Below are 24,091 nucleotides of genomic sequence, written 5' to 3'. Positions count from 1 at the left end.
ACCTACCAGCTATCGCAGTAAGCAAGTTGGAGGCTCCGTCTGTACCTATTATTGACTAGGACTAAATACTCTGCTGCAGCTGAGATCATCTTTAATCAGCACTATTTTCTTACTAACCCCCAATAAGTGTCCAGTAATGTCTAGTAGTCGGCGCATTTTCCCTCAAGCAACAATCTCAACCGATAGAAACATCAAAAGTAATCGACAACCGACGTGATAGGCTCCACAATGTGAGCTCCTGCAGGAAGATAGTAAGAAATCCCTCCGGCGTTGTTGGTCTGACACCTCGTCTTTCTCCATCTAACCTATATGGGCTTCTGTGGTAACAAAATCCTACATAGAGGCAGTGTATCAAGCTGGTACTTACCTAGTCTATCCCACATCTACCTCCGGTTTGCGGGGATCATATTCTCATCGACAAATGATTGGTCGATCATGCGTCGGCTTACTGTATATCTCTTGCATCAGTCGCTCTGTCTACGCTTCGAGCAAAAGTAATTATACAACTGTGTGCTCAACACCTTCAAGAATCAATGCGGTGCTTGAACTGAGCATGAGGAGGACAGAGGTGTGGGATGTCATCCAATAATGTCATCCAATACCCTAGTCTAACCAGCAGCGCTCTTGACTGATTTGATTGGACGTATCCATCGAAGGGAGTGTCTGTTACGGAGGAGACAACCCTGTAGTCTTTTGATACACAAGAGGGACTTCGTCCTGTAAGTCCCACATTGACTGTGGTTGTGATCTTAGAGACTGCCAGCTCACGTGTCTTTACAGGTATCTGATCAGCAGCCATTTGCATGGTAAGTAAGGAGTACAACTCTTAAGGTAGCTTCCGTCAGAAGAGCGGTCGGCGATCGTGAGCCCGTTCACATCACCGGTGTGCGAATTGACAAAGCTCTTGCCTGCCTACTGCATAGGATAGTATGTGGAGAAGACCGACGGGCATCAAATCGGAGACCACATCTGTTCCATTGATTCGAAGCCGTCTATCCCTCAAAACTCTCTGGGAGTGGTGGCTTCAAAGCTCTAACACTCCGTCTTCCAACGGAAAGGAATCGAGATACTAGCAGTTTGGATCACAGTTATTGATCTGACTGATCGTAGCACAAATGATCAACATTTGACATCACTCCCTATCCTCATACAGCCATTAGCGATAGGGGGAAACAAGACTGACTGATGCTGCAGATGCCGGCCGGATGCATGTCAATATCGTCCTACCTTCTTGTGCCTCCTCGAAATGGGAGAAGCGAAAGTCAGATGTATGATCAGAAGGTAGTCGTACGAAACGGACACCCTGTAATCAGCGACTTTTTCGAACAATCAATGTATGAATTGTTGTTGCTCTTGCCTACCTCGAGTTACATCTGCCTGATCCCGTCAAATCCAAGATTCCTTTCAGCGATGCTTCTAATCCGTATGAGATGAGACTTTGTTCATCTCTAGGGTATTTGGTTCTATCATGTCAAATGAGTAGTCGCCAGAAAGACAGATGGGCCATATCACGAGGCGAAAAAGGCAAGGCGCAATTCCGTACACCTCTCTCGTAAACCGTCCAGTAAAAATCGTGCCTCGTGAGCTGTCTCAGCAGTAAGGGCATAGGTGAGGCTGGGGATTCTGCGACACCTTGTGTACCAAAGCTGCGGACGATCTATGATCTCCAACCAAGCGAAGAGCACGTACGGAAAGGAATGAATGATGTCTGGTATGCTGTCAGTTGCCATCCCAAGGTTGCCGATCAACCCTTCGATATACAATAGCCAAAACGGGATAGATCGGTTGGGGTTATGTAGGAAGACACGGCAAGCAAAACAAGGAAGTACACACCTATCACCTCAATAGTAATACCAATCTGGAGTTGTCAATTGTCGACAGTGGTGGTATTGAACCTACCAAAGCAAGGTATCTATCTATGTAGTAGCCAAAGTAGCTCCCCCTACCGATGAGTGGTCCTGAAACTCCTCCAGCAAGGTATGACGATTGTGGTTGGTGGCCGCCATAGTCTGTCATGCTTTCAGGAGGCAAATTCAGCCCACAAGAAGGATACCCAGGTAACTAGTACGGAGTACGTCCCTATTATTATTGGTATAGGAGGCAGAAGGCAAAACCTAATGGAAATGAGGCCATGCCACTAGCTAAATCATGATTAGATACGTGCCTACCAGCTGCTGCTCCTCTTCTCTTCCTAACCCCCGTGTCCCACGATCTTCAGGCTGCCCAAAAGCCAACAGTGAGCATCCATTATCCACTTGTGTTCACTGTTAATAATTATCATGTCACATTAATATCATCATCACAGCCCCTCCGTGTCCTATATTAATGGTAGCCTGGAGATCACCTCCGGAGCTGTTCTCCATATCTTCTACTACTTCCCCTTGAGTCTGTCCACGCTCCACATACACAGAGTATTAATCCCCATCATTCTTCTCGTCCTGTATCCATTTCTGAATTATCGACAAAGCCCTTGTGTGCAACTACGGGAGACTGTATCCTTCATCTGAGTCATTCACATCGTACAGACCCTCCCATGTCTGTCTGTGGCTTAGATTGGTAGCCTCGTGCCCGGAACATCAAGCTCCTTTCACATCGCTACGGAGTATCACCAACAGACGTCCGACCGTTTTGATCGAACAAGAACCTAGTCCACTTTGGTTGCTTTGGGTGCCTCTAGGTCACCTAGTGGCCCATTAGTTTCTGTGCTAACCTTACCTCCTTAAGGTATGTGGAACTGTGGAAGGGCAACTGAAGAATGATCCCCTGTCAAGCGCCCGAGCGAGTAATATGACTAAATGTGGATTAGCGCCTGAGGCAACGCGTTCCGTCACTCGTCGATCAAGCTTACATACAGAGGTACGTATCTCGACTATTATTTATCGCCGGGTTATTATTATTGTTTCCGCCAAAATCCGCCTGTTGGCTGGAACGAAATATCGCGAATAATAATAATAATAATAAAATCCATCATAATAATATATTCCTTAGGAAATCATCTCTGCTGCTACTCTTCCTTCACTTTTGCGTTCGCCTCCCATCAGTGCACTCACACACATATGCTCTTGATGTTCGACTAGGTTGAATCAGTGCTCTGAAGAAAAATAAGGGAGATGCCGTGGACTGTAACAAATTCATTCAAGCGGTACGTTTTGCTTTTTTGTCTAGTTTCCCTCTCCTTACCCCTTCACTCACTTTGCTCGGTCACTATTATCACCATTTACTTTTTGAAATCTACTGCCGGTTCTAACTTGTCCAGCTCTAGAGGACTCATGAAAACTTACGGAAGATCTTTATGGCGCGTCTATGATGACGACGATAATGGCCCTGCCGCCAAGAAACGACGCGTCGAGGCGGGCAACGAGTCCGACGACGCGGAGAACAGTCTTCAATATGCTATTCGCGAGTCATCTGCTGCCATTTTATCGAGTCCGTCGCGTCGCAATTCAGTAGTTCTCTCGGAGGGGACGCAGGACGATGACTTGTCCACGCCTCCGTCATCGCCACCTCCCAGATTGACCCCTCCCCCGCAAACACGAGAAAACCAACATTTTCGTTTCTGAAGCGCAAGCAATCGTCGACGAAAGATGCGAGCAATGGCACCCCGCTCACGGAAGTCAACTCCAACAGTGTGCGGTCGTCGGTCGATCCCCCCAAGAAGAAGGCGGCGCAGTCGCAACCACCCGTTTTGAAACAGATGCAGATTGATCTGGGCCACGAAGTCAGAAAAACCTGTGCTACTTGTGGGATGGAATACGTGCCCTCCAATGCGGAGGACGCGGCGCTTCACAAAAAGTTTCACGACATGAACTCGACGGGGGTGGATTTGGGGAAGGCTTTTATGAGGGCGAACGCATGCCGCTGGGTTTACGAAGCCACTCGGTTCGACGAAGGTTACGTTGTTATTGTGGACCGCAAGGCTTCTCCGACCGTCAAGAACCAGGCCAAGAAAGTGCTGGAAGTGATCAGCAAGGAGTTGTCTGCGCCTGAAATCTCAGACGATGTCTTATGGAGCCAAACGGAGCCGCCAGAACGTCTGCGGAAGAACGGTGCAGAGGAGAAAGTAGATCGCTATAAGGTGTTTCTGCACATGAAGGACAGCCGGTGTGTGGGAGCATGTCTCACTGAGCGTATCTGGGAATCACGGCCTGCGGAGTGCTCGACACCGGCTCAGAATGGAGCAGATCAGCCGACCGACTCTGCGATTACCGTCCGGGACGAGGTGCATCCAGCTATCGTGGGTATCTCGCGCATTTGGACATCGGGCTCATCTCGAAGGAGAGGAATCGCCATGGACCTTCTTGATTGCGTTGTGACCAACTTTATCTATGGGATGGAGATTCCCAAGGAGCAGGTTGCTTTTAGTCAGCCGACAGAAAGTGGGAAACGTCTAGCACAGGCCTTCTTCGGGCCAGGAGTGCAGTGGCATGTCTACAACGAAAGCTAGAACTGATCACCCAGCATGCCGGCACACGAGCGCAAGTGGATATTGGTTTGCGTTTTTGAGTCTCTTCTTTCGAATGGGCCAGATGATACCCTTCTTCCTCGGGATGGATGAGCCCGAGTCAGGAATCTTGTGATGACCCTTCGTGTCTGTTTGTATAACCTCAGGTGTTTGGGAAGGCGGCCTCTTCCTGTTCTCGATTGTTCAACATGCGCTACGTGTTTTTCCTTTTTTTTTTTTTTAATATTCTTTCTGGGTACCCTTGAATATGCAGGTCAGATATCATTTTCGCAATGTAACATATAGCCTTTTTCTTGGTCGCGTTTTCTTTAACTCTGGTGTTCTACTATATTTCGAGGCAACGGTTGGAGGACAATCGAATACAGACAGAATGCAAACAAGCATCATCAATATGACCATTCATTGAACGAGAGATAATTGACTATATCTACGCACCACACGTGCTTTGCTCATAATTACAGAAGTCCACAGTTCCCAAGTTGGTTGGCCGTCGCGACTTGTGATGCTGTGCGCTTGCCGGAAGCCGCGCGGATGACCGGCCCTCCATAGCTTAAACGCCGTAGCTGTTGGCATCTCACCTTCCACCCTTTGTGACTCCCTTCATCAATTCCATTCTCCCTGCCCTCATGGTCGGTGGGAGTAATTTACTCTGCGATGTCTGGATTAAATCCTTTCCGCCCTAAAAAGCCAGAGCGTGAGGTTCATCCGCCCCTTCCGAATGCTGGGCATGACGGTGTCTGGCCCCCGAGAGGTGTGCCTCGTCTATTATTGCTCTTTGTGTATGAAGTCAACGCTGACGGATTTTCATTAGCAGTGCCTCCTAATCGATCGCCATCCTCAGTTTCGACAAAATCATCCTACCCTGCCGCTCCGTTGACTGCCGGATCTTTGACGAATTCGTCCGCTACTCCTCATGGCCATTCCGTGACCCCTCCCGAATCCTCGACGTCAGATGCTGACGATTCTCAAACCTCGGACGAGCAGTCACTGCCAGACCCGTTCCGAAAAAGTTCGCACATGAGCGACAATGATGTGGATGACGGGGAGGACCTCGATGACGATGCCTGGAAGCCGTCGTATTTTCATCGGTCGACCCCCGCGGCTGATCGCCGTCACTCGGCTTTCAGCATCGCACCCCACACAACGCCGTCGCCCCCAGGAGCAGTAATATCGACTCCCACGACCCCTCTCGCACCCGCAGGAGGACAAAATGCCAGGACAGACAGCAGCAATCATTTGGGAGTGCTGGAAAACCAGAAGAACCTGGGAGGGAATACGATGAATGCGACGCCGAGCGCACCTGTACCTATATCAGCTCCCCGTGGGATGGCTCATACGGGCAGTGGTACTGCCTGCATCCCTGGACAACATACAGTTGCTCCATCGTCTGAGTTTGAGACTGGCCCGAAGCCTCTTGCGGTGCGTCCGGCAAACCGGGACAAGAAACCTCCACCACCACCTAAAAGTCATCATGGGAAGTTGATCAACCCCAGTCCTCATGCGACCTCTTCTCATTCCCAACCGGCACCCCTCGGCCAACCAAACGGTTCTCCTACCATGGCACTTCCTCGGAGACATCCCTTTCTCTAACACCAGATACACCTCCCAGCAGGTCATCTCAGCCGAGGATTGATTATTTTACTCCACTACATGATAATACAGCTCCTCAATCAGCAGAAACGCTCAGACGTAGCCAGTCACAGCACAAGCGGCCGCCGACGCCGCCGCTGAGTAGACGACACAGTCAGATGAGAAGATCCAAAAGCACTATGTCGAGAACAAATTTGTCTCGGCTCTCAATGCCAGCTGGAAAGATTGAGGTGAATGCATCTCCTCCTTCGAGCCCAGGTCCTCGAACTCAGGAGCCCAGAATAGCTCCGCCGATGGCGGACGATGCAGAACCTGATTCTGGTCAACGTGAGCCGCCGTTGTCAAGGCGAGCGTCTCAGGTGAACCCGCTGCCACCACCTCCCCCACCGAGGAGGAACCGAGTTTCCAGCAGTCATAGCAACAGTAAGAGCCAGTCTACACAGGAGAAGCAGGCAGGGGATGAGGACTTTATCCCTCGTCCGTCGAATGCCAATGACATCTTGGCCGATTTGTCGCGGCTACAGAAAGAAGTGGATGATCTTCGTGGTCACTATGAGAGCCGCAAGGTCAGTCACTAGTGGTTTCGCATTTATGATAGACACAGGTTTTGTACATGCACCTGGCACGAGCGTCTACTTGCTACACTTGAACCCATAACGAAGTGAATGATACATTGACTACAATGTGCTTATGCGAGTGACATCGATGGGGAGACTTGGTATATATGAGTTACGTCAGGGGTAGCCGAGCAATGAGTTATGACTACATAGCGATCAATCCAATACAGGTGCGAAATACGTCCATTTTGAACGATGAAACAAACCAACCTACTATGTGATGGAAGGAATGCAGTGTAATGTCTGGAGGCCTTCAATATCAGGCACCAATCCCTGCTACTGGATTTGCAGCTGTGATTGGTTGATGACTTACATCATTACGATGACGTCAGCTCCCCCTCCTTTCGTGTTCTGCGACCCTCATCCCTAAGACAGCCAGACAGAGAGTATAAATGACGAATATGAGACAAAGAGATGGATATCTCGTCGATTTAGAGAGGTTACTATGGAATCTTTGGGGTTCCACAAGAATGCAACAAACTCCACTGTAGCCACTGCTCCTCAATAAACTATTATTGCTCCATCTAGAACCAGAGCAGCCTCGCCTCACTTGACCCTATTCTGTTCTGAAAGAAACGCCTCACTTCACCTGACTGAGAGTTTCCATCTTCTGCCATAATCCACCTCATCATTCCAGAGCGCTTCCCGTGCATGAAGGAAAATCCTTAAGCGATCTTCTCATTGACTGCATCTCGACTATCATATTTTATGTTATTAATCACCTTTGCAAGACATCTCAATCTGAATCTTTTCTTCTGATTCCATCGTTTATCTATCTTATCTACACATCTGATTATCGACAAGGAAGCTGCGCGACGAACCGCATCTCGATTGTTTCAAGCCAGACGTCACTCTCCATTGACTCTACTGTGCTCTGCTCTGCTCAATCTCATTCCTTATAAAACCACGATTCCTGCACAACAGAAAGACTCCGGCATAATGACCACGCCGACTCTCATAGATCTACCTCCCCCGCCCTCGGATCCTGTCACGCCATCGGACATGGGACCGTAAGAGCATCCCTTTCCTTTCCCCGTCTACTCCTTTTACAATCTCCCAGATAGTGCATCCCTTGAAGGAGAAAAGCGCAATGAATTGACTAGTATTACTGTGCTACAGAGGCACACCAAATTCGGGCACAACCTCCCTCTCTGCACTGTCCACCACCGCTATCAAAGACGGCCATCAGGGCCAGCCTCTACCACACGGGCGACATGCTCATCACTCATCCTCTGCCTCGGCGACCTCTACATCTACCTTGGAGGCCGAGCGAGCCGATCGCATCTCCCGTCTCGCCGGGCTGGAACGTGTCGCAACCGCCCGAGCGGGAGGTGTTCCTCAGTCGAACCTCGTGTTCGCGACGGCGCACGGCCCTGGCTACTTTGACAGCGGATCCGGTTTCAAAGAAAGAAGCACCGTGGGCAGTGCCAGCGCCACCGGCAGCGTGGGTGCTCGTACTACATGGGCAAGCGGCAGCGATGCGCTCGACGCAGACAAGATGAGCGAAGACACGAACGACGACGATGAGACCTCTAGCGTGGGAAACATCAGTGAAGGGGATGCGAGCCTGGTTGCATTTGGAGAGGGCGCCAGTACGATCAGTGGCCCGATTTCGCACCCCACTCTCAACCGAATGTCGTCGGGAGGTCGTCCGAGTTCGCTGGGAGCTGGAAGTCCTAGCATGAGCCGAGCGAATCCCCTCACATCGTACCAGCCTGGAGTTGAAGACTCTGCCGCCGTGTCCTCCTCGTTATCTCCTGCGGGATCGAATACGCCGGAACAGATGCATGACGCTCGCATGCTGGACGGGGTAACCTATGACAGTGATGTGGTCGACACGACTGTGAGAACCCCGCGGCTGGCCACCCCGTTCAGCCATGGCCAGTCTGCCAATCGGAACGATGACTCGGGAGACAATTGAGAGGAAAGCAGGATTCAAAAGGAGTGAATGGGCGTTTTTACACAGATGGGAGGTTTGTACCTTTTTAGCTATGGATCATGGGAGGCACAGTGATGGGAAGTTCAGGCTGTGACGGGCGGCCTCAAAGCAGATACCTGGAGAACGAGTATGATTTTTCTGTAGGATAATTGATAGCACGTTGAAATGCCTTTTTTTCCTTTCAATCTAGCAGTATTCAGTATTGGGATAGTTGTTTCTTGTATGGGGTGGGTCGAGAAGAGTCGATCAGTCTTATCCCGAATGGCGACATTCACATGGCCACAATAACATCATAATGCCAGCAAGAATCCCCATGAACATCAGCCTCATGTCTGAAGACAGAATAGTCCAGGGATAATTCATAGAGAAACTCATAGATTCCTGTAGGAAATGACTTAAACAATCATAAGAACAATATTCAAGCCAAGAACACTCTAGACCGGCAATTTCGCCGCTGAAGGCCACCACCAAAATTTCTTACTCTTGGTCTGTCCGCGGTCTAAGAAATTCCTCTCTTCTTCTTCTTCTCTTCTTCACCTTCAGTTCCACTCCTCCCACGCCTCCTCTCTCCCAACCCTACAGTCTTCTCCAGTCCCGTTCATTGCTGGCATTGACTTGTCAAGCACTGAAGACCTGACAATTTGATTTATTTTCCTCATCCACTGCCAAGCTCAGCTGCCATCCGCTTTTGTTTTCTTTGTGCGAGCTTGCGCCCCAGTGTGTGTCTCTTTTGACTCTGCTCCGTTGCGTCAGACAAACAACAGCTCGCCACACTCAATTAGCATCAAGCACATCTGAACCGAGTCGGCCTCGAGTAGCTCGTTTTTCCCCCGGCTCTGCAAATTGTGACGTCCCTGCTCCATTGCCACCTTTGGTCTGGAAAACATACGTCCTGCGCCCATCTGCGTCATATTCGTTACACGCAGCACGAGCTAGACCTACGTCGAGTCCGTCAGATACTATACACTTTGTTGGAATTTTCGAGACACTGTTACGCGCGCATTAACGTTGCTGTTGTGCATATCGGAAACTTTCAAGGCGGGATTTCAGAACCGAGTCGAGAGAATTATTACATCAACAATGGCAGCTCCTACACAGCTTGCTTGTATGTCTCCCTCCTCGCATTCTTATAGACAAAACAACTTGTCACCTATATTAGGTGCAACCGAAATGTGTCAATAGTGCTGACTTGCCGCAGTCCGAACGGTCAAAGGGATTGGCATTTTGGATGCGGCCCCAGTCTATGAGCCTTTGTCGGGGTTTGTGAGGTAGGAACTGCGATTTTCTGCATTTATGCAATGGTCCAGGCTAATAGAACTTCTGTTGTGCAGACCTGAGGGGAACCTCCGCTGTAGCGCTTATTCTCCATGCGGCAGATATTTTGCCTGGGCTTCTCCCGAGAGGTATGCGATCATGGCGATTGTCAGAAGATCTTGCAAACGGACTCGCTAACCATCTACTTTAGGGTCACCATTGTCGATCCTTCGGTTGGACACGTCGTCTCTACGATTTCTGCCGAAAATGTCTTTGAGCTGGGGTTCTCCCCCCTCGGAACCTACCTGATCACTTGGCAGCGACCTTCGAAGGACGCCAACGGAGACGCCGTCAAGAACCTCAAGGTCTGGAAGGTGATTGAGACATCGCCTGAGAGCAACGGAGACGAGCATACGGTTGTGGGCAGCTTTGTTCAAAAGTCGCAGACAGGCTGGAACCTCCAGTACACGTTCGATGAGAGCCTGTGCGCTCGCGTCGTCACCAATGAGGTCCAGTTTTTCCAGAGCGACAACCTGTCAAAGGTCTGGAACAAGCTGCATGTGGATGGTGTGTCGGACTTTGCCCTCTCTCCCGGCAAGAACAACTCGATTGCTGTCTTTATTCCCGAGCGCAAGGTTTGTTTTCCCATCGTGGGTCTTTCGCAATGGTTTACAGCCGACTTACTTGTTTCTTCTTTTCGTCCAGGGTCAACCAGCAGCGGTCAAGGTGTTCAACGTGCCTCAGTTCGGAGCGCCCGTCTCCCAGAAGAGTTTCTTCAAGGGTGACAAAGTCCAGCTCAAGTGGAACAGCCATGGAACGACTCTGCTGGTGCTTGCGCAGACCGAGGTCGATCGCAGCGGCAAGAGTTACTACGGAGAAACAACTCTGTACTTGCTTAGCGCCAATGGTGGCTTTGATTCGCGTGTGGACCTTGGTAAGTCCTTCCGGTGTGTCTTACCCCATCGTACATTTGCTGACTCTACCGTATAGACAAGGAGGGTCCGATTCACGATGTGTCCTGGAATCCCAACTCCAAGGAATTTGGTGTTGTGTATGGATATATGCCAGCGAAAACCACCATCTTCAACTTCCGGGGTGTAGCCAAGCACAGTTTCCCTCTGGCACCTCGCAACACCATCCTGTTCTCTCCCGAGGGACGTTTCGTATTGGTAGCTGGCTTCGGTAACTTGGCCGGACAGATGGACATTTACGACTTGGACAAGAACTACAACAAGGTGGCGACCGTTGAAGCGTCGAATGCCAGTGTCTGCGAATGGTCGCCGGATGGACAGTTTATTTTGACGGCTACCACCAGTCCGCGCCTTCGAGTGGATAACGGCATCCGGATCTGGCACGTCAGCGGTGGATTGATGTACAACGAGGATATGAATGAGCTGTACGAAGTCGTCTGGAGGCCCCAGTCCACCACCCAGCACCCGCTGGGCGACCCCTTCCAGACTCTCCCCACACCCCACCCGTCCGCCCTCGCCTACTTGAGCACCAAGAAAGCGCCCGCAAAGCCGGTCGGCGCCTACCGTCCCCCGGGCGCCCGTGGCCAGGTCACACCTCTCGCGTTCAAGCGCGAAGATGAGGGCGGTGCAGCCTACGTCCGGGATGGCGCTAGCGGTGGTAGCGCGCTGAACGGATTTGGCAAGCCCCGCAGACGCGAGGTGCCTGGCGCAGAGCCGGTCGAGGAATACCTGCCTCCTGGAGCCGCTCCCGGAGGAGGTGTGGCTCTGCCACCCGGAGCTGACCAGGAGAAGCTCTCCAGGTCGGCAGCGAAGAACAAGAAGAAGCGTGAAGCCAAGAAGCAGCAGCAGCAGGATGGTCTGGCTCCCCCCGCACACGGCGGCCAGTCCGGACAGAGCCCCGACCGTCGCGGCCACGAGCGAAGCCGCTCCAAGGGCCAGAACGGCCACGTTGACGGCAATGCCCGCCGCAACGGCCACCAGGCCAACGGCGCATCGCAGTCGGCGAAAACGAAACCCGCCGAGGCGCCTGCACCCACCCCAGCCCCGCCGCCCCGCCGCCCTGCCGCTGCTGCAGACGCCGCCGCGAACCCTACCGCGCAGGATAAGAAGATTCGAGGACTTCTGAAGAAGATCCGGGCCATCGAGGAGCTGAAAATGCGACTTGCCGGAGGAGAAAAGCTGGAGGATACGCAGGTGAAGAAGATCCAGACCGAGGACTCGGTGCGCAAGGAGCTAGAGGCCCTGGGATACAACGGATAAGCGGACTATAGTCTTTCAGGAAGCGAAATGCAATATGTGATAGAGACGGTCCCTTGTACCTTGCTCGGTGTCTTGGACGTGCTTTGCCTATTTGGGAATATTTCCGCCATATTTCCTCCACATGTTTGAGTTGTAAATAAGGTCGACCGTGACTTGGGCTTTCTTTCTTCATATGTATTACGCTTTGGAATGGCTATATGCAGGAAATGGCAAGGAAGGAATGTACATTGAAAGAGCATTGTCGCTGACATCTCAAAGAATTGTCAAGTCACTGCATGAGGAGCATCGATAGATTCGATTAGAGGAACTTGGATGAGAATGAAATTCAGCAACATTTAGAGAGAGATACTTCTACTTCTACTTCTAGCTATACTCTTAGTCACATCTGTAAAATACTACGTTTAATGTCCCAACCGAAATAACCCCCGTCTCCTAGTCTTCGTTCACCCTTCAAGTCTGCCCAGCTGCCCTTCCGCCGACATTGATACTGATGTAGACTTTGTCCGAAGCTCGAACGAGATGATCAGAACCGATCAACGCCATCCGATCTTCTCCGCGAGGGAGGACAGATCAGCATCATTGCCTGCGGAATAAAACAGACTGGAAGAACCAGACCATCCAGATGAGGAAGCGACAACAGAAGTCCTCAATAGAAAAATAGTCGTCAAGGATCGGAAAACAGGGGACCCAGCAAACTGGATTCGGATGGGGGTTCTTGGCTTGATATCTCGCATCTGATACAGAGCTTATCCCGTCACGAAGACGGGATTTCAAGGCATGGTCCTCGCCTTGCGCTCCACCTTGCAGCGCGAATTTGGTTCGAGTTTGAAGGGCATGATGACCTTTCAGTAAGAAGGAAAAAGAACAAAGGTGCAGAACTACATTTATCATCAGTGGGATTATTTTCGCGTAGGAAGTAGTGGGTATCTCTGTTTGGAATTTCATGTTAAGATTCGAAGCTTCAAGCGAAGATGCGAGCTCGTTTGATCGGACTTCCCGTTCGCATTGATCGGTTGCCGCTGGCCATGCCACTCAGAAGGCGGTCCATTCCATCCACGTCCAACTCTCCCCTGCGGAGCATGAGCTGATCGGCCTCGGTGGTTGCTTCTTCGCTGGTTGACTGCCGGGAGACCGGGATCTCTTCGAGTTCGGTCAGTTTTGGCGCAAGTATGATGATGCGATGCTCTGATGTGATGAGGATATCAAAGTCCTGACGCTCCGTGTCCCGAGAACGGCGAGCAGCTGCAGGAAGATGACCGATGCCGGTAAAGTTCTCTCCCATCAGGTGGATGTCCTGAATAGGCGAAACTCTGCAGCGGTTCGATGCGTCAAAAGTGCCACTGGCTTTGATGGCGTTGCGCCACAGGGAGAGTAGACTGGGGATCACAGCACTCTGAGTGCCATGTCGTAGCAATACTGACTCGTCAGGCAGCGCGTCTCTCAGCGAACTCGTCTGGTACACCGAAATCTCTCCGCATAAAGACGGGGTGGATGTGCCAAGCGTGCCTTTCAACAGAGTATCTTCCCGCACACGCTTGGTGGAGGGAGTCATGGGCGCAAATTTCGGCCGCGGCTCAACGGGGGACTCGTTGCTGTCGGCCTTGTTTCGTCCTGTCAGCCGACTCACAATCCTACCACTCACGGAAAACGCGGTCAGCGAACCGCCAGTCACACCCTGTATGCTGGACTGTCGTTGAAGAGGCCCCTTAGTACTGCCCGGGCCAGCTCCCTCAAGATCCCACACACCCCATTCGCCATCCGCCATCAGCACCATAATGGCTCGTCCGCCGAGCACCCATTCGGCGTCAATAATGGTCTTTCGCCGCGCCAGCCCAGAAGGCGATTGCTCGAATCCAGGGTAGAGGCTGATCAGCCACCTTCCCTCAGTTTCGGCCTTTTCAAAATCACTCTGAGGCCCCGATGCCCTTCTAGACACTTTTGCAGGTTTTCTGCAGAAGCAAGAATAGACCTTCACGCACCCGCTGTGGAAGGCGACTAGTAGGGTTGAGTGACGAAGAGCTGGAAAAGTCGACGGATTGAAAGAGATGTTCTTCGCCGGCGCGGGCAGATAGACTCGTCTAGAGACAATCTCATCGTCGTACAATCTATCCTCCACAATGGGAATCCGATGTATTAACAGAAGACCGGATGCTTCCGCGGAGTGAGTCGCCACCAAAAGATCCCATCGCTCACTGTCCTGAAAATCGGACTTGGTTGGAGACATAGTGACATCCTCATCTGATTCGATCTCCTGACAAGTAAAACTGATACTGACTCCCCTTGGAACTTCCTGGTGAGACACTCCGCCGGATATGGAGACAGTTTGCACTTGCCATGAGGCGAGTTCTGTCTGACTTGGGTGAGGTGGGATCAAGGGTAGGGTCACAATCCGAGTCGAATAATCTGTACACACAGCGGAAATCACCATAAGCTTCTTCAGAGCGGGAGGAAAAGGATCAAGCGGCGAGCGAGCTGTCTCGGGGAGGATGCGAGGCACTGCCAATTCAAGAACTCTGCTGCCAAGAGGTATGTCAATCTGACGGAGGATATCCTCGAATGGATAGGCTGAGTCGACCTCAGTTTCGTCTTCTTCAAATTCGTAGACAGGCCCTTCTTCCTTGGGAGTCTCTGCTGCGCTCTCATCATCGGAATCGATGATCATGACCGCATCGTCATTGCTACTGTTTCCTCTGGCGGGTTTGGCGGCTTTCTGAGTGGATGGTTTAAGTGCAGAGAAGCGTTTGCCACCTCTCCAAATCACTTTCAGACCATTCTCATAGCCATATACGATGATGGATGAACCATTGGGGGCGAGGATCGGGTACGCTTTCGCCGCATGAACGCGCTGAGGGAGTTGATAACTAGAAGCGTAACACCTGGCATTAGAATAGGGTCTCTTAGAAAATCAAGGAGCACAAGCATAGTACCTCAATTGCAGCCCGTCATCCCTCAGCTTGACCAATGGTCTGGTTGGGAAGGATGGCATCTTGCCACAAGGTAAAGGCAGGTCTGGTGCAGCCACAGCAGCTTGGCTTGCCAGGTAAAATACCCGATTCTGGTCGACGATGGTAGGTTAATTTACAAGAGAGGAGAAGAGAAGGCAAAAGGTCGGGTATAGATGATAGAAGAGAATAAGAAGAATGAGGATGAGGGAAGTGCTTGTATTGTGGTGTGCTGTGTTTTGTCTCTGCGGCAGAAAATAATCATGAACAACCAAAAGTTGATTCTGCCGCGTCGTCGCGTCAACCATTCAAGTGAGAACTAGATAGTTCCTCTTGCGACTCAACAGCACGGTCCACCAATTTTCAAGAGTCTGCATGGATTGACAATGGATATGATCTCAATCCTGGCTCCTCTTGCCAGAGAAATTTTGGGTATACTCGCAATTCCGCGTCGGTGATGGCGTCCGTTCGTTCCCTAGGCCTCCACGAACCCTCGGCCTTACCTTTCCTTGTCGCAGAGGATCTCCTGCCTCCTGATCCATCAGAGAATCAATACGAATGGCGTACAACGGTCGATGAAGGTCCGAATGGGCCCGTGGATGATGAACTTGTCTGGACTACAAGCTGTGTTGTTTGGTCTCGAGCGGGAGTCGTGAAGAGGGTGTTCCGGTTGGATATCGAACGAGAGGAGATCAAACATGCTCTTTTCACAAGATTCTCCGTCGAAAAGAGTACTGAGTCAGATGCGCAAACTACGCAGGTGCAGGGGCTCAATGGCAACTTAGGCAGCGAGCCTGGCCAGAGTCGTGGTCCGCAAAGCCAACCATCACAGAAGACCCCGGGGACGCTGCCGAGTCTGCATGATCGACCTACTCAAGGATCGCAAGCTGTTGAGAATGGGGATAGCTCAAGAGCCTTGGTTGTGATACTCAAATCACAGGCCCACATCTTCTTCCTAAACGGCAATAGCCATGTCATTCCTCTACCTTTTGAGGTTGATTCGGTATTTGCGACCCCTCGAGGTCTTCTATTCCAGAGGAAAATGCAAGAGGAAGATACTAGTATTTACCCTATGGCGCCTCCAAATTCATTCATCTCATCATTTCCTACCACCGACTTCCGCGCCTCTCAACCACTGGAGCTGCCCTCTGGAAAAGTCAAACGACCATCATTGACCATTTCTCCTGCTCAGAACACAGCTTTGAACTCGCGAGCTACCAAAAAGGCGAATCTACCCCGGGTGTTCTCTCTCATGGACCCACACTCTGAGATGGGCCTGGTTGTGACCAAACAATCCTCACGTTGGTTACAGAGTAGTATCAACAGCAAACCCTCTGGCCTAGATGTCCTTGACCCTGCCGATGAAATCGTATACGTTTCTCCAAATAATGAACTTTTGGGATCTAGCCGGACTCTGAGTAAGAATCCGTTGATCCTCGTGGTAACCGTCAACATGAATACTGGACTGTATACTCTCTGGACGGCACGATATAGAGAAGAGGAGACTGGTCCTTCCTCCAAGAAACAACGGAGGCGAGACACAGGGGGCACGCGATCCAAACGGCGTAGTTCCCATTTCAGCATGACGACAGGAGCGACCACGCCTGCTGCACGCCCGTCCGCGGCCAGGGAGAGCTTCGGTCCCCGAGGCGACAACTGGAACGCGTCTGGCTTCTCCCACTCCCAGTACTCCGTCGATAGCAGGCCGGATGAGGATGACCTCGCTTCAAGGTTGGGCCAGGACTTTGGCGATCTCGGTGTCCCGTCTAAGACATCACGGCGGGTGAGTTCCATGCTCGCTCGCGCTGATCTTGCGAGCAGCCAGGATAGAATCGCATTCTCGGATCTCGCTACAGGAAGTCAAACAGGCACCGTGCCTCATGGAGGCTTGCGTCAATCCATTGGCGGAACCAGCACTCGGGGGAGTTTTGGATTTAATCCACGTGGTTCGCTGCCACCGGGAACCGGCTCCGTATACAGCACGGCAAGCAGTTTCGTCGATGCACCGGTCGATCGTCTGCTCGAAGAACTAAACGATGATAGTCTATTTGAGGGATTTGGCAATATGGAACTCAAGGAGGCGACGTCTGGGCTGCCGGAAGAGGTTTTGCTTTCGAAAGTAGAAAGCTTCTCGACGAGATTTGTTGGCACATTTCAAACTCCCGTCAGGTCTTTTAAGCCTTCTCGAAGAGTGAAAATCAGTACTCTGTGCCCCTCGGAATGTGGAATCACGCAGAATGGAAATTCGGCTGCTCTGGCTGTTTACCTTTTGGACCAGGACGCAAAATCGATGACCGTTGTCAATCTACGCGCTGACAGGGTAGCACTGCCGAAGAAAGATGCAGTGACTGCCAAGAAACAGCGAAAGAAGGCCTCTTCTGAGGAGCGTTCTTTACTCGTCCAGGCGACGGGCATACATCACTTTGCAGATATTCAAGACGCCTGCAGAGTTGTTGATGGTCAGACTTCACGCATCTTGACACTTGGAGTAGCGCACAATGGCGAAAACGAGTTGTACCTGCAAAGCCCATGGAGCAACCCTATCAAAGTCGATATTCCCCACAATCTAATGCTGTATGAAAGATATGGCGTCTCCTCCACCGCATCATCTAATCGCCCCGAGAAAGTGGTATGAATCGTATAATGACTGATGGCCCGGTATCAATATCTGGTCTTGACCATCCGTCTGTTCGAGGAAAATTCGATGTGATCGACGCCACGAAAAGAAGACACAAGCTACAGATACAGATGGAGCCCAGCAATGAGCTTGTGAAGAACGTCATTCGAATCTGTAAATTTGTTTTGCGTGACTTTGAGAAAGCTGGTGATGGTATATTGGCTGGATGGTGGGAAACGGTCAAGTGGCTCAGTGCGAGAGAGTCTGGCGAGACTGACCTCGAATGGACTGCAATGACAATCGTTTTGTTCGCAATGGCGTTGCAATTCATTGACAGTGATCAAACTCCCGTCAAACAAGCACGTCGAAAGAAGGGTCTCCTTAGGTCCAGCAGCGGAAGCTATGTCGACTTGGAGAGCTGGGAGTCGATGTTGGACAAAGAATCAAGCTCTTCTGGCGTTGTGGCGCCTTGGATGGCCAGCAGTTCTTGGGGATGGATCCTCGAGCAAGATGCAGAACAAGATGCTGTCAAGTCTCAGGGAAGGAACGCTCGAAAGGTTGACCAGCACGTTTCTAAGGGATCAACGTTTCGAACAAACACGTATTTGGTCCGATGCATAGCTCTGGCCCGGGAGTTTCTGCGGACTCCTCAGGGTAACTCGACGATCGGACCAAACGGCCATCTTCCTATTGCGCTCTCCTGCAATGATACTCTCCGGCGGACCGCCCTGTGTACGATTGTAGTAGGCTTACATCTGTTCAGGGAGGAACAGAAGCTTTCAATCTGTGATGCGGAGCATGAACGTAAGCCCTTAGGTCTCCTTGCACCCGTTCTGGCCCAAATCGGTGGCTGGCTCGGATGGATGTCCTGGACATGGGCCGACGATGCATACTACGGCTCTGAGACGGCGGGTATGGAACGATGGCAGTTTGAAGCTTCTCGCATCTCGATGATGGATATTCCTCCAGAGCCCTTTGCGCCTCCTTCGATCTTCGCTCACCTGGAGACTGCATGGGGGCAGCGCTCCTCGCCGTTCTTCACACTCCTGGACCTTGTCAGCACGTCGGAGAGCGCTCCACGCAATGGAAAGTTATGGCAAGAGTGTTTTAGGCTCACGCCGAGGACACTGACTCTCAATGGGTTCCTCTCCGAAATACACAACATCTCGTCCTCATTTGACAGGGTCAAGCTCCTTCACCGTTGGGGTCTTACCAGGAACGTTGTCGAGACTTTCCCAGAAGGCGTCAGTACGCCGCTGTATGAAGCGATCATGCGTACACAGACCCAGGCCTCCGCGTCCTGGAATGCGAATCTTTTGGAACTTGTCGAGCGAGAGGATCTGAGCATGTCCATGAATACGGATACACCATATCCACCTTCGATACCTCCCCAACCCTCCCTATCGCACGATGCAGTGCGAGACTTCCATCACATCGGTGGCTCAGCGCTCGAAATTGACACGATTAACTCGTTTGAGGCTTCTGCAGAGGCAGATCGTTTCTCTATAACACGGCTGATCTTCAAGGACGATAAACGCTTCATAGAAGCGGCCAAACTGCTCAACCAATCCAAAGCTCCCGTGGCAGAGTGCATTCCAGAGCCCGACTGGACCGATTCAGACTTACTTGAGGCGCAAAAGGAGGTGGTGCAACTCGTCACCCTCCGGACCTTGTCGATCCCTGCCGGCCGGGCCATGCTTGCTTTCAGCGGACGCTTGCCTCTCTTGACAGAGAAGCTTCCAATTCCGTCATTTTCGCTGCAGTGCGTTATGAAGCCGTCAAACGTGACAGTCAGCGCCGAAAGAGCATCTTTCAGCGAAGAAAAGGTGTGCTGGGCCTTCTTTCACAACGGCGTGTCCACTGGGCTCGCTATCTCCAAAAAGTCAAAAGGGATCGACACCTCATGGATCCTTTTCAATAAGCCACATGAGCTGACCAATCGACATGCGGGCTTCTTGCTGGCCTTGGGTCTCAATGGGCACCTCAAATCGCTGGCCAAGTGGGTAGCTTTTAAGTATTTGACCCCTAAGCACACAATGACATCGATCGGTCTCTTACTTGGTCTCTCGGCGTCTTATCTGGGCACAATGGACACCCTTATCACACGGTTGCTGTCGGTACACGTTACGCGAATGCTGCCCCTTGGAGCCGCCGAACTCAACCTATCACCGTTGACGCAGACGGCTGGCATCATGGGAATCGGCCTTCTCTACTGTAACTCTCAGCATCGGAGGATGAGCGAGGTGATGTTGTCTGAAATCGAAAATGCGGAACAAGAGGAGAGCTCGCCGTCGCATGAGGATCTGCGTGACGAAGGCTACCGGCTGGCGGCCGGGTTCGCCCTTGGCTTCATCAATCTAGGCAAAGGCAAAGACCTGAGAGGCATGCGGGACATGCATATCGTGGAAAGACTCTTGGCCATTGCGGTAGGCACGAAGACTGTTCACTTGGCTCATGTGCTCGATCGAGCCACCGCTGGTGCTACCGTTGCCCTTACGATCATCTTCATGAAGACAAATGATGAGGTCCTAGCGCGGAAGATTGACATCCCAGATACCACTGTCCGTTTTGACTATGTACGACCGGACCTCTTCCTCCTACGGACGCTGGCTCGACATGTCATCATGTGGGATAGCATACGACCCAGCTATGATTGGATTATTGAGAGTCTGCCTAAAATCTATCGACGTCGATATCGGCTAACAGGCGTCAGCCGACTGAAGAGTGACGACATGCCTTTCTTCAATATCATTGCTGGGCTCTGCTTCGCTCTTGGTCTGCGCTTCGCGGGCTCAGCCCAGCCAGCCGTTCGCGACCTGCTTATCTCCTACCTGGACCAATTCATCCGCATTTGCAGACTCCCAGCCGTGAATTATGACGGGCGACTGACCAGGAATTCTGTCCGAAACTGCCAGGACATTGTTGCACTCTCCGCGGCGACAGTAATGGCCGGGACGGGAGACCTAGCCCTATTTCGACGATTGCGGTCGCTGCATGGCCGCGTGGATGCCGACACGCCGTATGGAAGCCACATGGCCGCGCATATGGCCATCGGGCTGCTCTTCCTGGGCGGAGGCAGTTATACGGTTGGCACCTCCGACCTGGCGATCGCCTCGCTGATCTGCTCACTGTACCCCATTTTCCCAACGACGGTGCTAGACAACAAATGCCACCTCCAGGCGTTCCGGCACCTGTGGGTTCTCGCCGCCGAGCCGCGCTGTCTTGTGCCCCGGGACATTGATTCTCGCCGCCCGATCCATCTCCCCATCACCGTAACGAACACAAGCGGCCAGAGACAGACCGTGACGGCGCCCTGTCTCCTGCCCGATCTGGACAGCATCGCGAAAGTGGAAATCCGTAGCGCCGACTACTGGCCGCTTGTCCTGGACTTTACGCAGAACAAGCGGCTGTACGACAAGTTCCGGCACGGGGACCAGTCCGTCTATCTGCGGCGCAAGGCGACGTACAACCCCACCGGATCCTCCGTGTTCGTGGCGACCCTGTCCGGCCTCAGCGAGGCGCAGGACGTGCTCCCTTCCTCCGCAGCCACTGCCAATCCAGGCCGTCGACTCCTCCCCGCCGCGCCGCCCAAAGCCGTCGCGCTGCTCGCCTCGGGCTCCAAGCTCGTCCATCGCGCGACACCGTCACAGAGCATGTGGGACTGGATCTTCAACCTCGACTCCCTGCAAGGGCTCGACATCCATGAGAGATCGCTGGTGCTGCCGGCCTCCTTCCCCGCACGCGTTCGGTACATAGGGGCGACTGGTGGGCCGGGGATGCGCCGTGGCTGCGCGTCTCAGCCGTGGACAGCAAATTGGTGATCGAGAGCAGCGTGCAGCATGTGATCCGCGCGGCTGGAGGTCGGGGCGCGGACGCCGACGAGGTTCGCGATCGCCTCTGGCAGCTGCGGCTGGTGTACAGCTGGCTTGACCATGTCCGAGCGGGAGACGAGACGCAGGCGAACGGCGACGACGAGGTTGCTGCGTCCAAGGGGTTATGGCTGCGGCGGGAATTTTTGGAAGAAACCCGGTGGAAGATTTGGGGGGTGCAGATGGGAAGTTTATCATGAGCGTGAGGAGACCAGAAAGGACGCGGAAACACTGTTAATGGTTACTTATCTTATTTGAGCGTATGGCTACGATGAGTGTATGTTTATGTGAGGTTTCATGACTCTAGTGGGATGGCATAGAGGATAGATGGTCACTCAAGGGGTGTTCCAATTGTTTCATGTCATGTCATCGTGATTGTGGTAGCAGATAATATATATGATACAAAAGATGCAAGCTTTTGATCCGGCATATGCGAGAAATGCCGATAGACTACTGCGATCGGATAGTATTCTCCTTTAGGATACCCCGATCTCCTCCTCCGCCCATCTGCCAGAGCCAAACGCCCTCCACAGCCCAGGCGGAGGCACTGGCGTGACGACCGATCCCAGTTGCCCCCTTTGGCACTGGAGTACCTTGTGTTGGCAACGGAGATGGGTTGTTCAGATCAGCGGCCGTTGAGTCACGAGCGGCAGCTGAACGAGTCGGGCCGGAGGGAGCACCGTCTGCTTCGGCCAACATGCCGGCCAGTACGCCCTCGCGCTCGATCACGGACCATATGCCCTCGACCAAGGGGCTGCCGCGTTCACCAAACTGGCCCTTGCCCAGGCGGAACAGGATACGGCCGAGAACTTGCCAGGCGATGCACCGTTGAGCGGGAAAGGTCGAGCGACTGAGGATGGCGAGTTCGGGAATGGTGTAGCCGGCAGCATGCGGATCCTTGCCGTGGTGATGCAGACCGAGAGTGGTGGGGAGGGAGAGCGAAGTGGTGGGGGAGAGGACATTGCCAATGAGGGAGAATCGGAGAGCGGAGGGATGAACGGCCTCTGCACTACTTGCAGGGTGGTATGCGGACGTCGAGTCAGGATCTTCCGGGTCGGCTGAGGGCGGCTGCAGCCAGGAGAGCGCTGATGGATCATGAGACATTTCGGGGAAATAATGGGCTTGGAGATCAGACAGGAAAGAAGGAGACGAAGGATCGAGATTTGGTGGCTTGTTTTGGCGCGGAGGTGTAGGAAAATGAAAGGCCTCATGACTGGGCATTTCAGACGCTGGATGGAGGTCGGCCGGTGGTTGAGCTGGAGGAAGGTCTTCTGGCGTGAGAACGGAAGATGTTACTGCGGGGGAGTTTTTTTGAACTGCGATCGCTCTTGCTTCTCTGTTGCTGTCTGAGAATCTTCTTCGACGTCGAACGAGACTGATTTCTTGGGTTTCGCCGTAGAAGCATCTTGCGCTGATGACGAAGACGAGAGCGCTGGCTCTGGTTGTGACGAGCTTTTCTCGGTTGTGGTGATAGTGTCGTCATCGTCGATCCGTGCGCGACGGAGGAATCTCTCGAGCAAGGACGGGTTCAATGAAGACATCAGCTCCTCCCGCTCCTGTTGAATCTGGGCCGGTGACATGGACGCCAGTTGCCGACGGTTCTCTTCGTCGATGCTCTTCTTCTCAACGGAAAGGGCGGTAGAAGGAGTCTCCGCAGGCGGCGGTGACGATTCTTGTTGCTTGTTCGCTCTGCGCTGTTTGAAAGCAGACTGATTCACACGTCGTCGATGTTGAGGGAAGCCTGTTGATGCGGTGGAGGGTTTAGGAGCTGGGGGCACGGCAGCGGAGGGGGAGCGCTCGCGGATCTCGCCTATCAGACCGAAAGGGGAGGAGTCGAGGGAAGGTTGTGAAGAATCGAGATTAAGGTCCGCATCATCATCAAGATTGAGAGTAAAGCGTTGGCCTCGAAATGCCATGATGTATGAATAGTTCTGGAGTTGTCTGGGAATGAAGCTATTCAGGGAAAGTTGGCGGGGGAAAAAAAATAATAATAATAAAATAATGAAATCATCTGATGCGGCTCAAAAGCCTAAATTGGAACGCAGAGGGCACTAGTCTAAATAAGGAATAGTAGTGCGTTTACACGCCTTTCCCAAGAAGGCTAGTGTGAATGTATACTCCGTGCATCAAGGTACTTGCCGATTCAGGCAGGTACCTCACCTCACCTCACTGCACTCTCTCCCCTCCTTGCCTTGACCAGTTGGACCAATATGTATACTACTCGGGATTAGATTGACTGAGATGGTCATTAATAAGTGTCTTTCTCTGGCTCTCTATAAGGTCAGAAATCTCCGGTATCATCGTTAGTGCAGACTGTCCGATATCTTTGCACGGGAACTGTCCGAGGACCAGGAAGTCCCATTCGTAATTGATGATAAGAAGGATTCCATTAACCTGTCTAATGATCCAGCAGGAGTATAAGTCATTAACTATTGAGCAATTGACGTGATACACTGGGTGTCTGCCTGAGACATGGGTTGTGAGCGAATCCCCTGTATCTCTTCCATACAAAGTAGTACCACCTTAGATGAACGTCAAAGTGACTGATTTGGATAGGTAAGTGCTAGAAC

General features: G+C 52.1%; 7 protein-coding genes across 7 annotated transcripts; 5 read left to right on the top strand and 2 right to left on the bottom strand.

The window, feature by feature from the left end:
* Positions 1–3,266: 3,266 nt before the first annotated feature.
* P174DRAFT_443588 (ESCO family N-acetyltransferase) lies at positions 3,267–4,671 on the top strand (the record flags this gene model as incomplete). Its single annotated transcript, XM_024827870.1, has 2 exons — positions 3,267–3,493; positions 3,538–4,671. The coding sequence occupies 2 exons, from the start codon at positions 3,270–3,272 to the stop codon at positions 4,442–4,444; spliced, it is 1,131 nt and encodes a 376-aa protein (XP_024680213.1). The 3' UTR covers positions 4,445–4,671.
* Positions 4,672–5,162: 491 nt separating this feature from the next.
* P174DRAFT_514063 (uncharacterized protein) lies at positions 5,163–6,630 on the top strand (the record flags this gene model as incomplete). The annotated part of the gene is made up of 3 exons (XM_024832050.1): positions 5,163–5,213; positions 5,274–6,008; positions 6,059–6,630. Exons 2-3 carry the CDS (start codon positions 5,480–5,482, stop codon positions 6,628–6,630), a joined length of 1,101 nt encoding a protein of 366 aa, XP_024680212.1. The 5' UTR covers positions 5,163–5,213; positions 5,274–5,479.
* A 910-nt stretch (positions 6,631–7,540) lies between these two features.
* Positions 7,541–8,922, top strand: P174DRAFT_443585 (uncharacterized protein). The gene is made up of 2 exons (XM_024827869.1): positions 7,541–7,679; positions 7,789–8,922. Exons 1-2 carry the CDS (start codon positions 7,609–7,611, stop codon positions 8,588–8,590), a joined length of 873 nt encoding a protein of 290 aa, XP_024680211.1. The 5' UTR covers positions 7,541–7,608; the 3' UTR covers positions 8,591–8,922.
* Positions 8,923–9,901: 979 nt separating this feature from the next.
* Positions 9,902–12,093, top strand: P174DRAFT_462150 (translation initiation factor 2A; the record flags this gene model as incomplete). The annotated part of the gene is made up of 4 exons (XM_024830100.1): positions 9,902–10,011; positions 10,074–10,497; positions 10,568–10,796; positions 10,853–12,093. The coding sequence occupies 4 exons, from the start codon at positions 9,902–9,904 to the stop codon at positions 12,091–12,093; spliced, it is 2,004 nt and encodes a 667-aa protein (XP_024680210.1).
* Positions 12,094–13,054: 961 nt separating this feature from the next.
* On the bottom strand, positions 13,055–15,079 carry P174DRAFT_373942 (uncharacterized protein; the record flags this gene model as incomplete). Its single annotated transcript, XM_024822541.1, has 2 exons — positions 13,055–14,954; positions 15,021–15,079. The coding sequence occupies 2 exons, from the start codon at positions 15,077–15,079 to the stop codon at positions 13,055–13,057; spliced, it is 1,959 nt and encodes a 652-aa protein (XP_024680209.1).
* Positions 15,080–15,233: 154 nt separating this feature from the next.
* P174DRAFT_452902 (anaphase promoting complex subunit 1) lies at positions 15,234–21,854 on the top strand. The gene is made up of 3 exons (XM_024829119.1): positions 15,234–17,609; positions 17,663–21,400; positions 21,463–21,854. The coding sequence occupies exons 1-3, from the start codon at positions 15,493–15,495 to the stop codon at positions 21,719–21,721; spliced, it is 6,114 nt and encodes a 2,037-aa protein (XP_024680208.1). The 5' UTR covers positions 15,234–15,492; the 3' UTR covers positions 21,722–21,854.
* Positions 21,855–21,874: 20 nt separating this feature from the next.
* Positions 21,875–23,474, bottom strand: P174DRAFT_443582 (RPAP1 family protein). Its single transcript, XM_024827868.1, has 2 exons — positions 22,818–23,474; positions 21,875–22,734 (listed from the first exon to the last, which is right to left on the bottom strand). The coding sequence occupies exons 1-2, from the start codon at positions 23,435–23,437 to the stop codon at positions 21,972–21,974; spliced, it is 1,383 nt and encodes a 460-aa protein (XP_024680207.1). The 5' UTR covers positions 23,438–23,474; the 3' UTR covers positions 21,875–21,971.
* Between the last annotated feature and the right edge of the window lie 617 nt (positions 23,475–24,091).

The sequence above is a fragment of the Aspergillus novofumigatus genome, assembly GCF_002847465.1.
Source record: "Aspergillus novofumigatus IBT 16806 chromosome Unknown P174scaffold_6, whole genome shotgun sequence".
Classification (NCBI taxonomy): domain Eukaryota; kingdom Fungi; phylum Ascomycota; class Eurotiomycetes; order Eurotiales; family Aspergillaceae; genus Aspergillus; species Aspergillus novofumigatus.
This window is presented reverse-complemented; position numbering and strand designations above follow the sequence as displayed.